The 20,952-nt window shown below is 38.4% G+C and overlaps 1 protein-coding gene across 3 annotated transcripts in view; it reads right to left on the bottom strand.

The window, feature by feature from the left end:
- Positions 1–494: 494 nt before the first annotated feature.
- Positions 495–20,952, bottom strand: part of MUSK (muscle associated receptor tyrosine kinase) — a 95,777-nt gene continuing 75,319 nt past the window's right edge. For 2 of the 3 annotated variants that reach the window (XM_045506746.2, XM_045506747.2), the window contains 5 exons: positions 19,591–19,766; positions 13,096–13,297; positions 12,401–12,592; positions 10,881–11,029; positions 495–9,205 (listed from right to left, as the gene is read on the bottom strand). In XM_045506746.2, the coding sequence (XP_045362702.2) occupies positions 8,523–9,205; positions 10,881–11,029; positions 12,401–12,592; positions 13,096–13,297; positions 19,591–19,766 (1,402 nt within the window). In that variant the 3' untranslated portion in view covers positions 495–8,522. Of the gene's footprint in view, positions 9,206–10,880; positions 11,030–12,400; positions 12,593–13,095; positions 13,298–18,826; positions 18,851–19,590; positions 19,767–20,952 lie in introns of all 3 variants that reach the window. The other variant, XM_010970087.3, reaches the window with a different exon arrangement.

The raw sequence follows: 20,952 nt of genomic DNA, 5'->3' as shown, positions 1-20,952 counted from the left end.
TTTAAAAACCAAAATAGCAAAAGTGGAGTTGACAAGAAATCATATGTTTAGTCCATCCTTGAGTAAAGCATCAACTGAAATGAGAAGGAGCATTGTACAAACCATGATGGTGGAACATTGCTAAAAGAGGAAGTCAGAAAGCAGTGTCATGCCAACACTTCTAATTTTAATCACAGCTCTAAATGGTTAAGAACACACCCAGAAAATGACAGTGTGTATCTCAGTTTGGTGTTTTTTGTGGGTAGCATCTCTCTGACATAACTTTAGATAGTGCAGGTGGCTTCCCTTCTGATGGGCACAATTCTAAATGTGGCGTAGACTTTCCAGAGGCTGTGGTTTGAAAGGAGAGTCATGATGGCTACTTGCAGAATTACAAGTACGATGACGAAGCGTGTAAGAAAAAATATCCCTTGTGAATCTCTTAGAAGTTTTTAATGAAGAGGGATTCAGTAGGGAAGACACGTAACAGTTGAGAAGTCAAGTAATTATTTCTCTCCACCTTTATTTTGCTTTATACTCGGATGACATCATCTTTTAGAAGGCAAGGCAAACATCTAGACACATACATATCTTTGTTCATAAGAAATGCACTGGTAAAGACTTTTTAAAAAATCAGACCCTCACGCCTGTGAGTCTTCCCTGCTGATGGAATTTCTGACTACATCATGACGATGTGATGACTCACAGGATCAAAAGCCACTGAGTGAGTGATGCTGTTTCTGTGGTGATCAGGACCCAAGTGAGGTTTCTGCGTGCCTATATCTTGATGCCTGTGTTACTTAAATAGACCTCAACCAAGTCAAAGAGTGGCGACCTGAAATATACTTGCTATAAAGATTTAAATCCACAAGGACAGGACAGATCTCCCCAGAGAAAGAAAGACTTAGGTTAAAGTAGTGATTGGAGCAGAGCCCCAAGTTCTCCTCTCCCTAATTGTTCTAGAAGTACACACAGACTGTGTTCAAAAGGACTCAGGTACATCAGCGCCACAAATCAGGGTGGGTAACAGCTCCATGCAAAAAACTGAATTTCCGAGGCTGTAATAGAAATGGGAGAGGGTACTGAAAGCTATTAAAAGGGACACAATCTGCCCTCTTGAGAAAAAGTACCAAGTCTGCAACGGCACCCAGACCCGAAGGGTGCTCTCATTTTGGAAAGGCTCTGCGACCCGTCCCTGACATAAGAGGCGACATCAAGCTGTGAAGCACTTTTCAGCTTGGCTCGCAGATCAAGCACAGAAAGAGAGCCGTGGGGTGGAGAACTCGAAGCTCTCATTTATAATAGGTCTATAATGGATTGTTAGAAATATGAGTATGAATCTGGGGAGAGAGGTTTGAGCTACAGATAGACATTTTGGCACATCGGTGAACGAGATGGCCAGATGCGATCTCTAAGGGAGACTACAGGTAAAAGAAAAATGTTGCCCAAGGATGGAGCTGCGGCTTGTTCCAGTCTTAAGGGGCTAAGAGAAGAAGGCAGGAGAGAAAGCATTGACAAGGAAGATTGAGGAGGAGTGAGCAGGTAATTCTTATTTCAACTATTCTAGAGACTTCTTCATCCAAATGGTAGACTGACTGAACCCTTTCCTCCCAAGATTTCATTGAGTGACAGTAAATATGTACAAATAAGAATAAATCTTATGTACATGCCAAAACCAATCTCAGTGGCATCACTCTGACAACTATTTGGAAAGCAGAAGGCATCTAATGTTCTTACTCATGAATAACACGGGAAACAGGACACTAAAGCCTGCAGTATGCACACGCCAGCTGTCAGGGGAGGTGGGAAGTGATTTCACGCGAATAAAGACTCCAGGCTCTGAGTCAGCAGATGCAGAGGGCAGGGATGGGCTGTGGGTTGTCAATCAGGGTGGTCAACGCGAGGCTTGTATGGAAAACAGGTGGACTGAGAGCTGTAGCCCCACGAAAGTCAGAATAGATGGGACGATTTGCCAGGGAAAGGGATTTGCTGTGAGTGTTGAATTCAGGGAGGGAGGCAGAGCAGAGCAGGGGGTGAGTCCTAAATTCTCACAGGGGATGGAAGGGGTGTGGGAATAACAGGTCTCTCCTGGAGTGAAATACCAAAGCATCACATCCTCAGAGTGAAGTCTTACCGCTTGGGCAATTGTGGCAGTTTTGACTGAGCCTGCCTGTGCCCTCCTCACAAACCACTAGGTATCTAGACCCTACAGGTCGCCATCCCATTAAAGAGACGCCCTGCTGCATAAACGTTCCAACGAAACTGCAAAAGACTACACTCCTGCTGCCAATGCGAATCACAACCACCCTTCATTTGCAATTATGTATGTAAAATCAACCCTCACCAGACATTGGCGGAAAAAAAAGCATGAGGAGGAGGCAAAAGAAAGAGGACAAAAAACATAATGCAAGGAACAGAACATGAACATTCTACGATATTTTAAATATTTCATCCACAAAATAGAGGAAATAAAAGAAATTAATGGGTATTAAAATATATTATCAAATTAAAAGAACTGGATACCATTCTTTGTTAGGCAGGGCATAAATATTTCCATCATCACACTATTGTGGACACTGTTTCTTTTTTTCATGCTTAGAATCAACCCAGAGTCAACACTCAAATCTATAACTTGTTGAAGAACAAAATGCAAACGTTACAGATCCTGACAGCCTAGGAACAGCTGTACAGCATAGAAACAGGTGACAAAACATAGAGGGGAGGGGAAGCCTGGTGAAAGAAATATGGGAGCTTTCATTGTATCTTAGATACTCCAGAATCAATGGCGATACTTGAGGTGTATTTTTAAAAGTTGTAATGATAAACACTGTAACTGATAATAAGAAGTTAACCAACTCAGGAAACCGAGAGGGGGTTGAGGAAAAGTGCTCTAAATGGTCCACCTTTTATGAAGGGAGATATTACATACCTTTTTTAATTGCTCAATTAAAAAAGTGATGTAAGTAGATTTGTTAGAATTACAGCAGTAATCGTCGGAACAGAGACCAGAAATGGGTCAAGTGGTTTGTACTTAGGTTGAGACTAAAGATGATCTGGAAGAGAGGACCTTTTGCTTTTTTATTTGTACCCTTCCTAGGAGTGTTTAGATCATGTGTATGTATTGTTTTTTCTTTTTTTAGGTTTGTCCTTTTTTTTTTTTTTTAAGTTGAAGCATAGTCAGTTACAATGTGTCAATTTCTAGTACATAGCATAATGTCCCAGTCATACATATACATGCTTACTACGTTACAATTATTTTTAAAAAACTAATCAAGATGACAAAGGAAGAAACGCCTAAGATTTTGAAGCTATCATAATGCTGATACCAAATTCTCACAGAGAAGAAAATTATAAGCTTTTAATTTCAAGAAATTATAAGTATTTATGCAAGTAAATGTTAATATAACAGATCTGGCAGTAAATTAAAAAATTGATGTGACATGCAAAGAGAGTTGATTCCCAGAACATAAAGATATTTCAACATTAGGAAATCAATTCATACATTTCTACCTATTAACAGATTAATTAAGGAAAAACCATAATCATCTCAATAGACTGAAAATTCAAGATTCTCTTCTGATGAATAAAATCTTACAAGAAAAGACAAACAGAGGTATACATTTTAAATATGATAAAGGTGGTTGAAACATGTTCAGCAAAATTTAACTCCTTAATAAAGTATTTTTATAAAGCAACAAGAAAAAGATAAACCCAATAGAAAAGTAACAGAAAGCAAATCATAGAGCAAATCATTTGTCCTCAAAACATTGAAGAAAAATGTTCAACTTTATCTTATTTAAAGAAATGGAAGCATAAGCTCCAAAGTACAAATTTAAACTATTATCCTGGCAGTGATTAAAATGTTAATGCTCAGCACGAGGGAGTTTGAAAGAAAAGGGCTCCCTCATCTAGCTGGAAGGTGATACATTGATAAAATAATTCAGGAAGGTAATCTGTCAACATCTGAAAAACGTTAAAAGTGTATATACCCTTTGATCTAGAAATTCCATTTCTAGGAGTTATATATAAAGAAATCACTTGAGATAGATGCTCACAAAATTTAGCAACAAGATAATCAAAATACTGTATTTTATAATGAAAACTAGAAATAAGTCAAATGTCAACAACAGAATAATAGTCCAACACTGTAACTCCACATAATAGAATATTGTTCAAACATCAAGAGTGGAGTCGCACATGATTACTTGTTGATATTGGAGATGTTTATGAGACATTCAGTGATAAAAACAAAGCTTTAAATAATGTAACAGTATGATCTTTGCATTTAAAATGATCACCTGTCTCCCTGTCTATCATCTATTTGCCTGCCTGCCTACCTACCGACCTACCTACCTGCATATCTGAAAAATGCTGTAACAACATTTATCATGATGTTAATGTGAGTTACCACTGGCTGGTGTTTTTTTCATGTTCTTTATTATTGTACACTATATGTCATTATTATATACTACTGCTTATGTTTTCTTTTCAAAAAGTAAACAAGTATTATTTTGTAATAAAAATGTAAATGCTATTTTAAAGTAAAAATATGTATATATTTTCTCTTTTGTGTCAAGTATGACAAAGGCTTAATAGTTTAAAAATAGAATGACTTTACCAAATCAGTTAGAAAATGAACTACACAATAGAAAAGTGAACTATAGATGAATCCCAAAATAAAAACTATAAACGACTTACGAATTAGAAAATTCAACTCACCAATAATTTTAAAAAAAATCAAAATGAGATCACCTTTTACTACAACCAAATAGGCAAAGTCTTCTTAAAAACAGAGAATTAATTCTCTTTGTATGACAGCAAATGTTTAGAGCTATGACATCTCTGGTACAATGCAGAGATGGGAACAGTGTTTGTAGAAAACATGACAACATATCACAAAAGCTTGATTTTAATCTATTTGGCCTGGACATTCCCTTTCTCAGAAATTTCCATAAAGCAGTAATTATGGGCATATGCAAATGAGGATAACCATTCTAGTACTGTTGGTATTGTTGGTAATGGTGAAAAAAAAAGACTTCAAAGATAAGTTAACTAAATTACGGTATATCCATAAAATGGAATATTATTCAGAAATTAAATTGGACTTTTAGAAGAGCAGTTAATGACATAGCACAGGTTTATAATATCCTGCAAAGTGAGAAGAGTAGATTTTTCTACACCATCACGATATCAGGGAACGTGTGCTTTTGATGCCACGTGCGGTCCCTGGAACACTTGTCATGTTGGATATTCAACCACTTAGCATCACTTGTTGGCGCCTCACCGATGCCTGTCCCGACACTTGGCAACAATGGTACCGGGAGTGTTTGTCACTCGATTTCTCTTTTTGAATGTATACAATGATTTTTAAATGGGAAAACTACTTACAAAAGGAAAACAATACTGGTAAATAATGGGTCCATATTCCTGAGATACAGAACCTTGGGATGAATACTAAGGAAGTAAGACTGATCTTAACATAACTTGAAAATGCCTCTAGAGCTAATGAAAAAACAGACATGCCATCTATTGGACTTTCTGATTAAACGCACAGTGCTAAAATTCTGCCAGGAAACAAAAAGACTTGGATAGGAAATTGGTGGTATGAGGGACATAGCCTGTGCTTTGAAACTACATGCAAATTACAAACCACCTCCACATAATCATCAAGATTCAGTTGTTCCCTCTCTAATCATCTGAAGCACCTCAGTATGGTGATAGAGAGTTCAGTCTCTTTGGTCATAACCTAGGCTCTGCTGCTCTGTGTGCTCGGGCCAGTTACACACCCTCTCTGTGCCTATTTCCTCACCTAAAAAAAAAAATAGGCATAATGACAGTACTGACGTCACAAGGATAGTGTGTGCTTTAAATTAACATATTCAATTAAAAATATATTTAGAGGTCTTAGAATGCACATGATAAGCGTTCAACAAATACTAGCTGATGGTGCTGCCTTACTACGACTCTTACTATAGTGGGGTTTCTAGTTGTTTTAGTTTTCAGTTCCTTTAGGTATTTAATAAAATTGGATGCTTTGTATAATAGTTACTTGCTTTCTCACTTACTCATCCACTCACTGAATTTACCTATATTTTTATGATTTTTTTTTTTTTTTTTTGGCTTTGAGATCTTGAACACCAGAGCTTAAGGAGGCTGTAGGAGGCATGAGGAAGAGACAGGAAAGTAAGGGCGGTTCTTTAGCACTGGGGAGGGAAGCAGAGCAGGACTCTAAGTGGCAGACGATACAAACAGGGCTATGGAGATCCTGTCCTGAGGGGCGACATGGCACCTCCTGCACTCAGCCCACGGCAGCGACTCCAAGGAATTCTGTCCTGATCTTGCTTCTCTGTGGAGTGGCTTTTCTGATTGGCCTGACTTCCATGTCTTTCTTTTATAACGAAGTCAGCTGAGGAAGTCTTTGAACTTTGCAGAGTGTAGATGACACACACACGTGTCGTGTCATGGATATCTTAGGAAGGTTCCAGCCTTGCTGGTGGCCCTCTCCAAATTTTCTGCTTTGCTAGCCTCTTGGCCTTCTGTCTCTGACTCACGCTGCAACCTCCTTCCTCATCTAGTAGCCCTTTGGATGACTGTCTTAATTTTGGATTTACCATCATGACTTTAACCTAAAGCACCTCTCACGGTCTCAGTCCTAACTTCTGCCTTCCTAATAAATCAGAAAACTCTTAGAAGTCAGGATTGTGAGGGAGCCCATCCTCACATTGTCATGGCCTATAGAATCTGCTCTGGCCAGAAATGGGAGGAAGATGAGATAGTAGACAGTGGTAGAATTTGAGCAGTGGGCAGTCGAGTGAAGGGGAAGTGGTGAGAGCAGGAGTTTAGAAAGTGAAACTGACAAGAGTTTTCATGGGTGAAGGAGAGGCAAAAGTCTGGGTTTTTGTCTTGGTTGCCTGGGGTGACTATGAACAAGAAGTTTCAGGTTTTCCAGGGAAGATGACAAAGTTGCAGCATGCAGGTGAATTTGGAGATTTCAAGGAGAGACTTCCAGCAGACAGTTGAAAATCTTTCAAGAATTTAGAAAGTAAATTTAGGCATTTCTCCAATGCCCTCCCTACCAATGCGTTTAGAATTAATGCAAGCTGGTATACACTGCTATTCTCTCTCCCCTGTTTATTTGCTTTTCAGGAGAATTTGGGTTCATACTGTATCAGGAATAAACTCTGATCGTTGCTATTGGCCTCAGATAAAGATACATTGTGAGGGCTCCACCGAGAAATCGTGTGCACCAAGAATCTGAGTTCCAGAGATTGTTTTTGTTTTGTTTTGCGTTAAGAATTGTAAGATGTAACGAGATAGGTTAATAGCCCTGCAGGAAGTTGGTAAGCAACCCTATATTAATTCTACTGCCTATCGAATTGGTTTCTAGAAGGAAAAAAAAATCACAATGCACAAAATCATCAGGTTTGAAATAAGTCAGAATCACAAGAGCATCTTGTGAAATCCCATATTATAAACCATGGTTTAAGAGATTTAATAAACTGTGGCAATAAAATTAATGACTGATGACTTTGAAATATATGGCTTCAAAAACAAGTACAGGAGAAAATGGCAATACTTTGTAAAAGGTATAAATATATCAGTCCACAATGTTATCTGGAAAGTTATTATTTCCGCCAGGGTGTTTGTTGTGTTAAGTAAAAGGGGAAAAAACAGCTCAATAGCCAAAAAAGAATAGAAAGTCCTGAAAAGAGGCAGAAATAAAGATGAGAGCAAAGAAAAAGGTACCCATAAAATCTTCAAAGAGAAAGGTAAATTAATTAGCCACAAAAGAGTTTTTTTTTTTTTTTTTCAGACAAACTGCAGGAATAAAGTAAGCTGATTAAATTCATGACAGGTGCACCCAGAGGAAAAGCTTCTAAAATTGAGGCACAGAGGCAGGAAAAGGGAACAGTAACAAGACAGCCTTGCTGATTTGTCATTTTATTCCTTGGAAACCCCTTATCGATAAAATAAACTACAAGTCGGTAGAACACAAGCAAATATAAAAGGATGCATGAAACGCAAGACAGAAATTCAATTAAAAAAACCAACACCAGTCTTTAGGTGGAGAGAAAAATAAATGGTTTTTCCTTCTTTTTAGTCTTCTGTACCTAAGCTAAACTTCTTACGGGAAGACACGCTACGTTCCTAATGGACAGGAATTAACGCTATTAAAAATGAAGCTCTCCATTGTATTTCATACTAAAATTTAATACAGCCGAGTCTTACTCTGCTGCCAGTGAATCCAGGAACGGAACGGGACGGTGCTCCCTGGACAAAATGTAATGCAAACTTTCCCCAGGAGGAAGAGTAGTTATGTTGTGTAGCACATTTCCTCGCCTACCTTTCCCATCACCCACTTTGCATCTACCACGTGGGTTCTGCGGTATCTTTTTTTTTTTTCTTTCTGAGAACCAACAGCGTGGTACCCACGTGTGCTGCTCTTCTTCGCTATCAGGGTCTCCCCGGGCCTCTGGCGTGGGACTCTCGGGCTCACAGAGTCTGAGAGGAGGCTGCAGATTCCGCCGGGCACACCCTCGCCCTTAGACACCCACCCCTCCCTCTGCCCTCTCACACATGCGTTCCAGAATTCGGTGGATGCTGGTGAAACTGGGTCTGTCCGCGGGCAGCTTGCTCCAACACAGGCGCATGAGGTTGTACAGTTCCAGGGGGCAGTCCTCGGGGCAGGAGAGGATGTTGCCGTCCCGCACGTAGTAAATGACCTCCTCGTGGGCCATCCCGTAGTAGGGCTGCAGGCCGTAGGAGAAGATCTCCCACAGGACCACCCCGTAGGCCCAGACGTCGGACTCCGTGGTGTAGCGGTTGTAGAAGATGGACTCGGGCGGCATCCAGCGGATGGGGATGGCGTCGTTCTCGTTGGCTTTGTAGTAGTCCGCCGAGTAGATGTTCCTTGACAGGCCGAAGTCGGCGATCTTCACCACCATGTTCTCACCCACCAGGCAGTTCCTGGTGGCTAAATCCCGGTGGACGAACTTGCGCTCCGACAGGTAGGCCATGCCAGCTGCCACCTGCCTGGCGATGCACAGCTGCTCGGCGCAGGACAGGGGCGGCGGCCCGGGGCTGGAGGCCGGCCCCGCGGTGGCCGGGTCGCCGGGGCTGAGGCTGCGCCCGGTGGGCGGGGCCATGCTGCGCAGGAACTCGTTGAGGTCACCGTAGGCCATGTACTCGAAGAGCAGGCACATGGGCTTCCCCACCGCGCACACGCCTGCAACCGAAACAACGCCCCCTGTTAGAGGATGGGTTCCTCAAGTGACACGTTGGAAAGAAGAGTGCAAAGGCAGATGACCGGATCAGAGAGTGTGGGCCCTGGTTTTCTGTCCACAGCATCGTAATCAAACTCTGACCCCATTTCTTTCTCTCTCTCTCTCTTTTTTTTTTTTTGCGGGGGGAGGTAATTAGGTTTATTTACTATATATACATATATATATGTTATCAAACTAATTCTTCAGCTACACAGCAGATAACTTAAATGAGCAAGTTGATAAAGGCTTATGAAACTATCAACAGTAATGACCAGATTATTTTCAGTGTGAGTTTAAAATGATCCGGGGCACTGAGTTTTCTGGGTTCGTTCTTTCATACCATACACTTAAAGTATCCACACAGACATTCCCCATTTGAACATGAAATTATTATATTTTAAAAACATTTTATGTATTTATTTTTTAATTTATTTAATTTAAAAAAATTTTTGGAGGGGAGGTACTTAGGTTTGTTTGTTTTTAATGGCAGTACTGGGGATTGAACCTAGAATCTCATGTGTACCAAGCACGCACTCTACCAATTGAGCTGTACCCTTCCCCCACCTTTCTCCCCCATTTCTTTGTGTAAACATCTCCTATTTATCTTTTAAGAGCCAACTTATTTGTGACTCCTCCCACGGTGCCCCAGCACCTGACCCTTCCACGTCCAGATTTTCCTTGCATCACCCTTAACATAGTACCGATCAGCTTGTTATAATGATCCATTTATTTGAGGTTCGTCCCCAACATTTTAGCACTTTGAAAACAGAGATCATGTCTTAAGTCTTCTTTAAATTCCACACACCTACCACGTGTCTGGCAGAGCACATACTCCATAAATATTTGGTGAGCGGATTTATGAATGGAAGTTTGCTTTGAGTATGTAATGCAATTGCTCTGTGTTTCTGCTTGCTTTCTGAAAAATGGTAATAAGAAGGCTGTTGTATGCACTTTGGAAGGGATGACAAAAACAATCCAAGATCTTAGATGTGGTATTCAGCTTACTGTAGTAAAACATTTAGGTAAATTTTATAACGTTCATTCCAGAGAGGAAAAAAATGTTAATATAAATAGAGACTTAGATTTAGTGCCAAGTGGGCTTTTGTTAATCTTAAAATCTTGCTGTCTTTGAGAGGGAAACTGGACAACTTGAAATATTAGATCAGAAGGTCACAATTTCACATCAGCATAAAAATAGATTATTAACCCAATTTTTTTAGGCAAAAATTAGAAGTCTCTTTCATAAAGGAAGAGAAATAAGAATACTATCGTCTTGGCTTGTTTATTTGGATGTTAGTTTTTAATTCCAGGGACTTTAGCAATCAGTGTACTTATATATACTATATAAATTAAATTTAAAAATAAAAATAAATTAAAATTAAAAATTAATAAAAGAAAATGAATAAAATGACCATACGTTTCTTTGAGAAATTTTAAAAACTCGATTTTTTGAACTCAGATAATTTAATGAAATGTTCTAGTCCCTGATACAGAAAACAGTCTATGGAGAGGAACAGAGACTTTTCCCTGATCAAGAAATGAAAGAAAAAAAAAACATAAAGGCAGCATAAAGGCAAAAAAAACTTGGCAAGCCTCTGTTTTCCGAGGCAACACATTTCTCCCCTTCCATTTTCATACCTAAGAGTTTCACGATGTTAGGGTTATCAAATTCCGCCATGAGGGCTGCCTCCCTCTGAAAGTCGGCTTGCATATCTGCTGAGGCTTCTTCTTTGAGCATCTTCACGGCCACCATAGTGAAAGGTTCGTAGGGAAGTAAGCCGGGAGCCCTAAGAGATACATTTATTTAGGAAGAAATCAGAGATCATCAGTGTTACACGTAGTCATTATATACATTATAACTATATGTATACATTATAACTATCCCCATTCATACACATCCCTCTGCTCATGCAGCTTTCCCTGAGCCACAGAGCCAAAGAAAGATGACAGTGGCAGATCATACTTAAAATTCCTTGACTCCACTTAATAAAAATCACTGGCGTTCTTTTCAACATAGATTAAGTTTGAAAAATGCATTATTTATAAATTGCGGGAATTCCAAAGTGCCCAGAGCCAACAGGATTATCATTACCATCCTAACCTCTTAATCTCTTGCTAGAATCTAAATTCCTGGAAGGCAGGGATCATGACTTACTCTTTTCTATATCCCCTAAGAACCTAAAATGGTGCCTTGCGTACTTTTGGTTCCCAGTTAATATTTGTAACATTTTCATTCATCATGTAACCTCCATAGCACGGCCACTATGAGTGCAGGTAAGGCTGTGTCCTGCCCAAGAGCCCCAGATCTGAGTGATAGTTGGTAATTAAAACCATGTCCACATTCTGTGGTGCAGCTGTGTGTCTGCAGAGCCACATCTGTGCAGAGAGGGGATTTTATTTCAGTCCACACAAAGACACGAAATGGGCTATCACTGGCTTTAATACATTCTCCTTTCTTTTTTTTTAAATTTTCTTTTTTTATTTATACAAATCTTTTCAGTTTTATTGTACATCTATAAAATGGGGATAATAAAATCTATATCCAGGGTTGTGAGACCTGAATATAATAATACAAGTATGTTATAAAGCACTCTTTAAATGTACTACAAATATAATATACTTAACACTCATACTCTTTTCATAAGCTCATTGTTTTCTGATGTTTTTGCATTATTTTTTCCCTTTTCTGTTTTGCCATTCCATGAACAACTATTTAATATCTACAAATTTCGGACTCTGAGTTCCTAAACGGAAACACTGGTTCAGAATAAATTTTACATGAAGTGGAGATGATAGCAATTAAAAATGGAAGAGAATTCTGGACATACTTACTAAAAGCCGTGCAAGAAATTATGATTTAAAATGTATGCCAAATTCTCTTCTGAAAAGGAAATATGATTGAAACTTTGCTAATTGCTTTTAATTTGAACACTTTATAAAGATTCTTTCCATATACGCAACCCTATTTTCCAGCAGAAAGGGGAAATGACTAAGATTCAAAGTACAGGACTCTGTACAAATAAGGCTAATGATGTGAAAAATGAACTAATTTGATAATAATTATTATACATATTCATAGACTTCAAAGTTATAGTCTGGTAACTTTTCAGACACAACATATTTCAATAGTTAGAGTGTTTTTACACCGGCAAATTTACCTTGCTTGAAAGACCCTTCCAAATGCTCCCTCTCCAATATCTCTCACATACTCAATGTTGTTCCTGGGATATTCCAGGCTGAGCAATTTGGGGTTCAAAAGGAGTGGCATCCTCTGGTACATGGGATTGGGGTGAAGTCTGTCTAGCAGGAGCTCCGAAGGAAGTGTGGTGAGGGTTACTGCCGCTGATTCTCTGCAGGTGAGACAAGTATGATCAGGAATGACCCGAGGACCAGGTGAGAGCTTGGGCTTAGGTTCTAGAGAGACATGGTGTTGAGGAGGACACAGAACACATTACACTAAGTTCACCAAGGATCTTTCCATTTTAGAGCAATGAAGAATTTGGTTTGGTTTGGAGTCTAAAGACTCATTTTTTTCAGGAATGTTGTTGCTATCCAATCTGGCAGTGGCAGTGGGGCAGCGAGGGCTTACATGGAGCAGAAATAGATGTTCACTTCCAAACTGTGGTTTAGATTCTAACAGCTGTGAAAATCTAACCTTAGGAGATATGCTCCAATGCCAAAACTCATTGACATTTGTACAGATCATGGTGGGGTTGCTTAATTTTAAAGCAAGGGAGTGGATGTCATAAGGAGACTGGCAGTGTTAAATACATCCCTCCTTCCATCCCCAGTTTTGATCTTAAATACGTCAAGGTTTTAAAATATTACGACACGCAATTAACTAGATTCTCACCTTTTCTTATTTTTCCATTGTTTTCGTCTTCGGCAGCAATAAAGAGTAGTTATGGTGAGCAGCACAAATATTGCAAAGCTGGACATGATGGAGATAATTACAGTCATGGAGTATGTAGGGGACACAGAGAAGGAGGAAGAGGAGGAGGAATCCACACTTGGGAAGTCCACACTCGGCTTTGAGGACGTCATGGGTGGGAATGCTGTAAGTAAACAACAATTCTTTTCATTCATTCTTCAAGTGGTAAGAGGCAGTTCTTGTATTCAAGTCAGTAAACTAAATTTAATTTGAAGACTATGTTTTTATGTATCAGGTTCTCCCTATATAGGTCCTCCCTATAAGGTCCAATTGTAAGAATCCAGTGAGGTCCAGTTGTAAGAAAATGTAGCTTATAGAATTCACAGAGTTTTAAAGATGAGACTCAGAAAAAGAAATAATTTTTCCAAGACAAGTGCATATCCTGGACTAGTGTTCTTTACTCTCATCATATTGTTTATGACCTGATGACGATCATGGAAATTATTGAATTATTAAGTAAAATATGTTAATGGAATTATACTTGAAGGCAGGATTGTCTAAAACTGAGCTTTTATACATATTTATGGTTGATTTACAAACAATAAAAATAATGGAAGAAGATGAGAAATGAAAATATTAGGATACAGATGAGTGGAAGTTAATTCATCCAACAATTGAACTGTCAAACTCCTATTAAAAAGGTAAATGCAATATACGAAGAAATTAAAATCTGCATTACTGCTGGAAACCAAAAGATGCCCTACTCATCACTATCAAGTGCAAAGTCCATGGTATATCCATTAAAATAACATCATTAATTATATTTAAGTCCTTTTGGTTGATTGTATAAAGACAAAAACATGGATAGAGAATATTTTAATAATACAATCAACAAGAACATCTTAATAGTGAAGAATGAGCTTTGTACCCTAAACAGAGAATAAACCCAATTTTCAAGTATTTGTGGGATACTGGCTGACATGACCTTTTTCATCAGGCCACAAAGGTGAATCTCAGTAAATTTCGAAAGCAGAAATTATGCAGATCTATTCTTTGATCAAAATGCAATGAATAGTAGATTAAGTAAAATCCAATAGGACATCTAAAAAAAAAAAGAAAAAAAATTAATACTTTTTTTAATCAAACAGTACGAAGTGGCCATAGTTTACAGATTATGAAATAACTTCCTAACTGCGTGTATGAGATGTGACCAAAGAAGTGCTCAATGATAAATTCATAGCCTTATTTCTTTCCATTAGATAAAAAGAATGAAAGCGAATGAACTAAAATTTTACTTAAGACTTTGGAAAAGAAACAAAAACTACAGAAAACAAAGGAGAACAGGTGATAAAGTAACAGCCATGTACAAGCAGAAATTAGTAAGTTAGAATACCTATACCACAAATGATAGAATTAAAAAAAAAAAAGTCAATAGTTGGTCTTATAAATATTTATAGAGTAGTCCGATCAGTGACATTTTAATTTTAAGAGGAAAACAAAAGGCACAAACATACAAAATTAGGAAGATAAAGTAGTTATAACAACAGGTTCAAAGGTCAATAAAAATGAAATAATATATAATAATGGAATTACATCTAAAAATCTTAAGGAAAATGATAGGAACATATTAATTACCAAATTTGAAGAATTAGAAAATCTGAATATAGCCACAACTAGGAAATTTAAGTCATTGTAGAATTATGGTTACACTCTTTCAGTCTTGGAAAGGATACAGTTTCCACATTTTTATAATATGTTCCAGTAAGAGAAAAATCAGATTATTTTAGGAAGTTATTTTAATGCTACGATCACAGCCTGGCGATGTTAGCACGAAAGAAAAGTGCATACCTAGTTGTAGAACATAGGTTTAAAAGATCCTAAATGAAACATTAGCAATTGACTACAATATAGTAAAAGAATAATGATTGAATAGAAGGAATTATATTAATGTAACACATCAGGAAAACTTTTCTTGCAGCGGACACCCAAAGCCATTTGAAATAGGACACTTGTGAAAACAGAGGTTATAAGGGGTGCCCATGTGTGACTTAGTCTAGGCGTGGACACAGTGATTATGCTTTGAGCACCGGTGATTAAACAACATGTAATTTTGAAGCCTGGGGAGACCAAATTTGGTCACCGCCATGACTCAAGCAGGCACCTGAAACTAGGAGAATATCAACACAGCAGTAACAACACATCTGTGCGGGACCAAGGACAGAATTTCTCATCAAGCATTACAGCAGTGGTGGAGTTGACAGACTTCCCAGGCTCCTCTATGGTTAGTTTGAAAGCTGCTCTGACTTTCTTTGGACTGAGTCATTCGAAGTTTTGAAAAATCAATCCAAGACGAATGGAGAGGGAGCCTTAAATTGGAGAGCTAAACTTCCTGCCAATATCATAGTAGGAGCAATCGTTAAAAGACAGGGAGAGGTGACAATTTTTGTATCTGGGTTTTATCAGAGAAGTTCATACCATAGTTAACACGGGTGGGAATGTAATGAATTTGTGAAATTGGCAGCGCAATCTCATTAGTAAATATAAGGGTCTTTGTTTTAGCAATAATATCATACCTCCATTAGAATAATATCAGAAAATGGGATTTAATGGCATAGTAAGAGAATACTTCATGATGATTTAGTAAGATTTATTTCCAAGATGCAAAAATTGGTAGAGGTTCAAGGAGAATTTTGCTTTATAGATTTAATTGTTTCTTCCTTTCAGGCTAGTTTTATTTTGTTATTCATTGTTTACTGCTTCTGATCTATTTGCTCTCGTCTTCCCTAGAGTAACATCAGTAATTTCTTTGTATCCAAATGATCAGTTTGTATCCCCTGTTTTTTTCCTCTTTTTTTTTTTTTTAAATCTTTTTCTCGTTTCATAATTTTCTCTCTTTATCCTTCTCCTCTGAACGTCAGGGGGGTCTTATTCACTCATTCATCCAAACATTAATGTATTTATTAAATGAACATTGATTGCTAGGTTTCAAGGATACTGTGACAAGTCTCTGTGTTAAAATATGCAACTGTGAAACAATTAGCAAACAGATTATTACAATAAAACATAAAGAGTGTTATGAGAGTGGTGAGAACAGGATGTTCGTGTGAAGCCAGGGGCAGCCCAAGTCCAGGCTTTAGGCATCCTGGGGAGGTTTTCTAGAGTAACTTTAAGTTAAATATAAAGGGTGAGTAGGCGATGCCCCACGGAAGGTGTATGTGTGTGTGCGGCGCGGGGGAAGGGAGTGGGGGGTGTCAGGGAGGGGAGGTGATATTCCACAAAAGAGAAATGATACGTGTCAGAGCCCGGATCAAGCAGTTGCAGTGCCTTTCTAAAAGTGTACCAAGTTTGATTGTTGAGCTGGGGAATGTCTGACAGTAAGGCTGCAGATACCAGGGCTAGGTCATCAAATACCTTGTATGCCAACTTTAGTAATTTGGACTCTGCCCTGCAGTACATGGAGAAAACCATCAGAGAGTTTTCAGCAGTGGAGTAGCATGGTCAGCTTTTTGCTTTAGAAAAATCACCTGGCTGCAGCCTGACTTCCACAGTGGCTGATTTCAGGCTAGCAAGGTGAAGCCCCAAATGTGAAGTTCAGTAACACTGTTACATAGGGCTAAAGGGAAAATCTGAAAAGTTTCCATGTAGACAGAATAAATTACATACCGGAAAAAATAACTAGACTCATATGAGACTACCCATTTCCGGGGGAGGGTATAGCTCAAGTGGTGGAGTGCATGCCTAGCATGAACAAGGTCCTGGGTTCAATCCCCAGCAACTCCATTAAAAATAAATAAATAAAACCTAATTACCCACCCCCAAAATATTCTCCCTGTTCTCCCTGACTACCCATTTCTAAAACTAGAAGCTAAAACGGAGTAAAATCACATCTATAGACTACTGAGAGAAAAGACGTGTCATTCAAGAATTCCATATCCAGCTACCATAGCATTCAACTATCCAAGTAAAAGAAAGCTATTCTGAAGATAGGCAAGGATTCAGAGACTCTGTCACCCAAGAACCCATCTGTGGAAACACGTAAAATATGTGCGGTTCTACAGAGTCCAGGAATTCAGGAATAGTGAATTGCTTGCTAAGAAGACAAATGATATAAACAGTATAAAGGCATCACATGCTCAAAAAGATACTTCATTTCAGCGAAAGAAATTATAGAAATGAAAACCACTAAAACTGTTCAAGCAGTTTTGCAAAACCAAAACCAAAAAACAAGCAGTTATGCCAAAGGTAAACTAATGATTAAAAAAAAACTTTCATCACCCTTCAAAGTGAACTGTAATATCCTTTAGCATTTATTCAGACATCAAGAAACTCTCCAAGAAATATCTGTGGACTTTTCCCATTGCCATAGACTATGGGACACCGGACCTAGTAAGTAAGGATGCCTCCTCTGCTCAACTACCAGCCTACCTGAAGAGCTAGAGCCAGTTTCTTTAATAATAATTGTATTTAACTCAGGGAGCATATTTTCAGACATTCCTCACCAGATGAAATGATTAGTTTTAGGACATTTGGAGTTCATTTTCTTACATATACCAAAGATTTCCTGAAAATATTTACTGGTATATGCTGCTAACAGTTCCTTCCAATCAGTCAGTGTACAAGGCAGAAATATGGATGCTTTTGTGGTGTTAGTCCTGTCTAATCTTGGACTGAAGGTCAGCACCTTGCATATGGTAAACCCTCAGTGAACCCTTGAATGAATGAATGAGGGAACAATCAAAGATGACAAAGATCGCAGTCATCAATTACAAGTCCAATCAAAGTAAACTTCGGCTGCTTATATAACAAAGAAGGGAAACATTTCTTTTTCATTCTTTCAAATTGGGAATAACAGTTTGATAGACTTCCAGAATAATAGATTTCTAGAGTTTCCATAACTGCTCTTGTTTACCAGCTCTGAGCAATTCAGTTGTGACCAGTAGCATCCTTTCTTTGAATACTTTAAATCTTAGACCTTCAAGTAGGCTGGTAAAATCAAGTCCTGGCACTTAGCCAAGAACAGAGGCAATTAGGGGTGGACTATCTATCCCAGAAAATGAATATGATTTGAGCCTTAAAACATGGAAAATCAGAGGAAATTAATTGACATGAAAACATTTCCTAATTTCATTCTGAAGATTTCTGCATTCTGGTAGGTTTAAAGCACCATCTGATACAGATTCGTTTTTAGGACATCACTTTTCATGCAACCTTCTTTGATTCTTTCCTAGGGATTTGGAGATAACTCTTTTAAAACCATTTGATTTGACGCTGTAAACTTTATACTGCGTATTAGCTGTCTTAAAAAAACACCTATCTTCCAAAAGAAGGATCTGTTGTCACAAATGAAGACCATGAATTGGCTCAGTGAAGAAATAAATGTTTGTTTTCATCTAGAAAGAATGAAGTGACACAAAAATCATGAATGCAAAATCAAAAGGTGATATTTTAAAGTGGCTTATTTCATAGCCGTAGAAGGGATAAAGCACCTTAATAACCTTGTGTCATTCACTAACTATGGCGCTCTCCATGGCCTAATTAGAAGGCATAAACTGGGATCTCCAGTGATCTTCCTTCACGTTAGACCCCGGGTGAGCACAGTGAAAAACCCGGACATCCCGCTGTTCCGGACGTCATGAACTATGGGTGTCAATACGCATGCATGAATCCAGTTACATACACAGAAGGTTTCAAGGGCACAAAGAAAATTACTTACTTGTTAGGTTTTCTTTTTTATAATCTGAAGGGGAAAGGATAAAAATTTGTTTTAAATGGACATTCAGATAGCTCATATGTTCTGTGAGAGCGTGCTAAGAAATGCAAGTTCTCTTTCAGCTTTTTAAATATACAACGGGAGAACATTCTTGGCATTCGAATGCACAAGGATGGCGTCTTTGAAATTAAACCAGCTGTTAGGGTTAACGAAGACACAGTTCCTGACAAACGAAGTTCATTAAAGCAACATGCAGTGATTAAGCTTTGTTTTGCGAGATCAGCATTTTCAAACGTGGCTTGTTTTTGCATGCTGCAAAATCTGCTTCATTGGCTAAGAAAGAGGACTTTTCTTCCTTTATTCCACTCCTCTGACAAAATATGAGATATTTCTTAGCCATTTCTCTGCACGTTCCAGAAAATGTTATAAGCTCTCAGAAGATCCTCTTAGGAAGTAAGGTAAGATCTCAAGCAGCTGTTAAAAGTGCTCTTTAATTTCTTTTAGAACAAATGGAATAAATCCTTATGCTAACTGGTGCATTAGGATAGCAGTAGGATTCTGTTATTAGGTATGGAAGGAAGGCAGAACTCAAAAAAAAAAAAAAAAAGAAAAGAAAAAAGAAAAAAAAAAAAGAAAAGAAAAGAAAAAGAAAAAAAAGAAAAAAAAAAAAGGAATGTCTAGAAATACTAGGAGATTTAAATTCACACTTTAGTTTCCTCAAAATAGTAAGTTTTGCTTAACCTCCAAAGTCTCGCCAGAACTCTTACCTGAATACGGCAGTCTGGTACAGGCCGCGGGGTCCCAGTGCATGCTGGGCAGTCTGTCGCATTCTAGCACAGAGAACAGATGCATCCCAGATCTGTAGAGTCCCCTGTGGGCTTTTTCTTCCATCGCCAGCCATTCTTTTGCACAGAAGAGCTCCTTCACTGCCAGGCAGTATTCTCTAGAATATTTTATGGAGAACAAAATTTGATAAATTATAGCATGTTGAAGCCAAATTTGTGGTGGAACCTAAATCCTGTATTTTCAAAACATCGTCACAATACATTGTCTGCTCCTGAAAAAGTGTTTTTGTAAACATCCTTTTCATGTAAATAATGTGAGACTTTATGTGAGAGTATTCCTGTGAAATACTCTCTTATTTTGTTTTTAAAACATAATTAATGCTCCTGGGGGAAAGGATTTTCAAGTTCAAAAGGTACCAGATTAGGAATCCCAGATATGTTTTCTCTCAAGTTCATATTAAAATAATGACAAAGGTATAGAAACAAGTGACCCAGAGTTTTAAAAGCACACATCCTGAAGTCATGGATCATTGTCAAGTAGTTTCCAGCCTGGGAGGTTTTTCTGTAACCTCGGGGCTAATGGGCAGGGCCTGAGGAACACAGTCAGCAATTCTGCGCGTGCTTTGTTCTCCAAAACAAGACAGCATCACCTTCCTGGAAGGTTATAGGCAGGCATGTGGGTTCTTACACAGCCCTAGCCTTGGAGAAGCTGAGTCCTGTCCCATCGCGGTGTGTGCTTCCACCTGAGAAAGCTAGAGTAATGCCTATTTGAATATGAAGCTGTAGTGTTCATCTATGTGTTGCACCATGAGTGAAGAGGCTGAAGAAAGATTAGGTGGACTAGTTGGACTAATTAGAATTTTGTGGATTAATATTTGTTCAAACTTACAGGAAGTAGGATAGATGACAAAGGAGAGACCAGGTCAGTTCCAAATTAAGATATTTGGGATTCATAATAAGAGGATATTAAAGATAATTTTAAAAATTAAGGGTAATAATAGCAGTGTCATTCATTCAGTATCTGAAGTATACCGAGAGGAAGAAATTGTGTGTGTGTATATATATGTGTGTATGTGTCCTTACATATGCATATATTTTTTAATACTCATGCCTACACACCTGCCTTCCCAGGCAACCACTTGCCAATATGGACCAGTCCAGCATGAGCAAAATGAAAGGGCTTTGCATCAAAGGTGATGGGATACAACGGGGGTCATGAGTACAACAATAGGATATAGATTCTTAATATATCTGCAAGGGGAGGGGGAGTAACGGGTCTTTCAAGCTTCTATGAAGCTAAAGAATTGGAGAAGCATTGCTTGGCTTCCCTCGTACTATGCCTGG

The sequence above is a fragment of the Camelus bactrianus genome, chromosome 4, assembly GCF_048773025.1.
Source record: "Camelus bactrianus isolate YW-2024 breed Bactrian camel chromosome 4, ASM4877302v1, whole genome shotgun sequence".
In the NCBI taxonomy this organism is placed as follows: domain Eukaryota; kingdom Metazoa; phylum Chordata; class Mammalia; order Artiodactyla; family Camelidae; genus Camelus; species Camelus bactrianus.
Note: the sequence above shows the minus strand (reverse complement) of the source record. Positions and strands in the feature narration are given on the sequence as shown.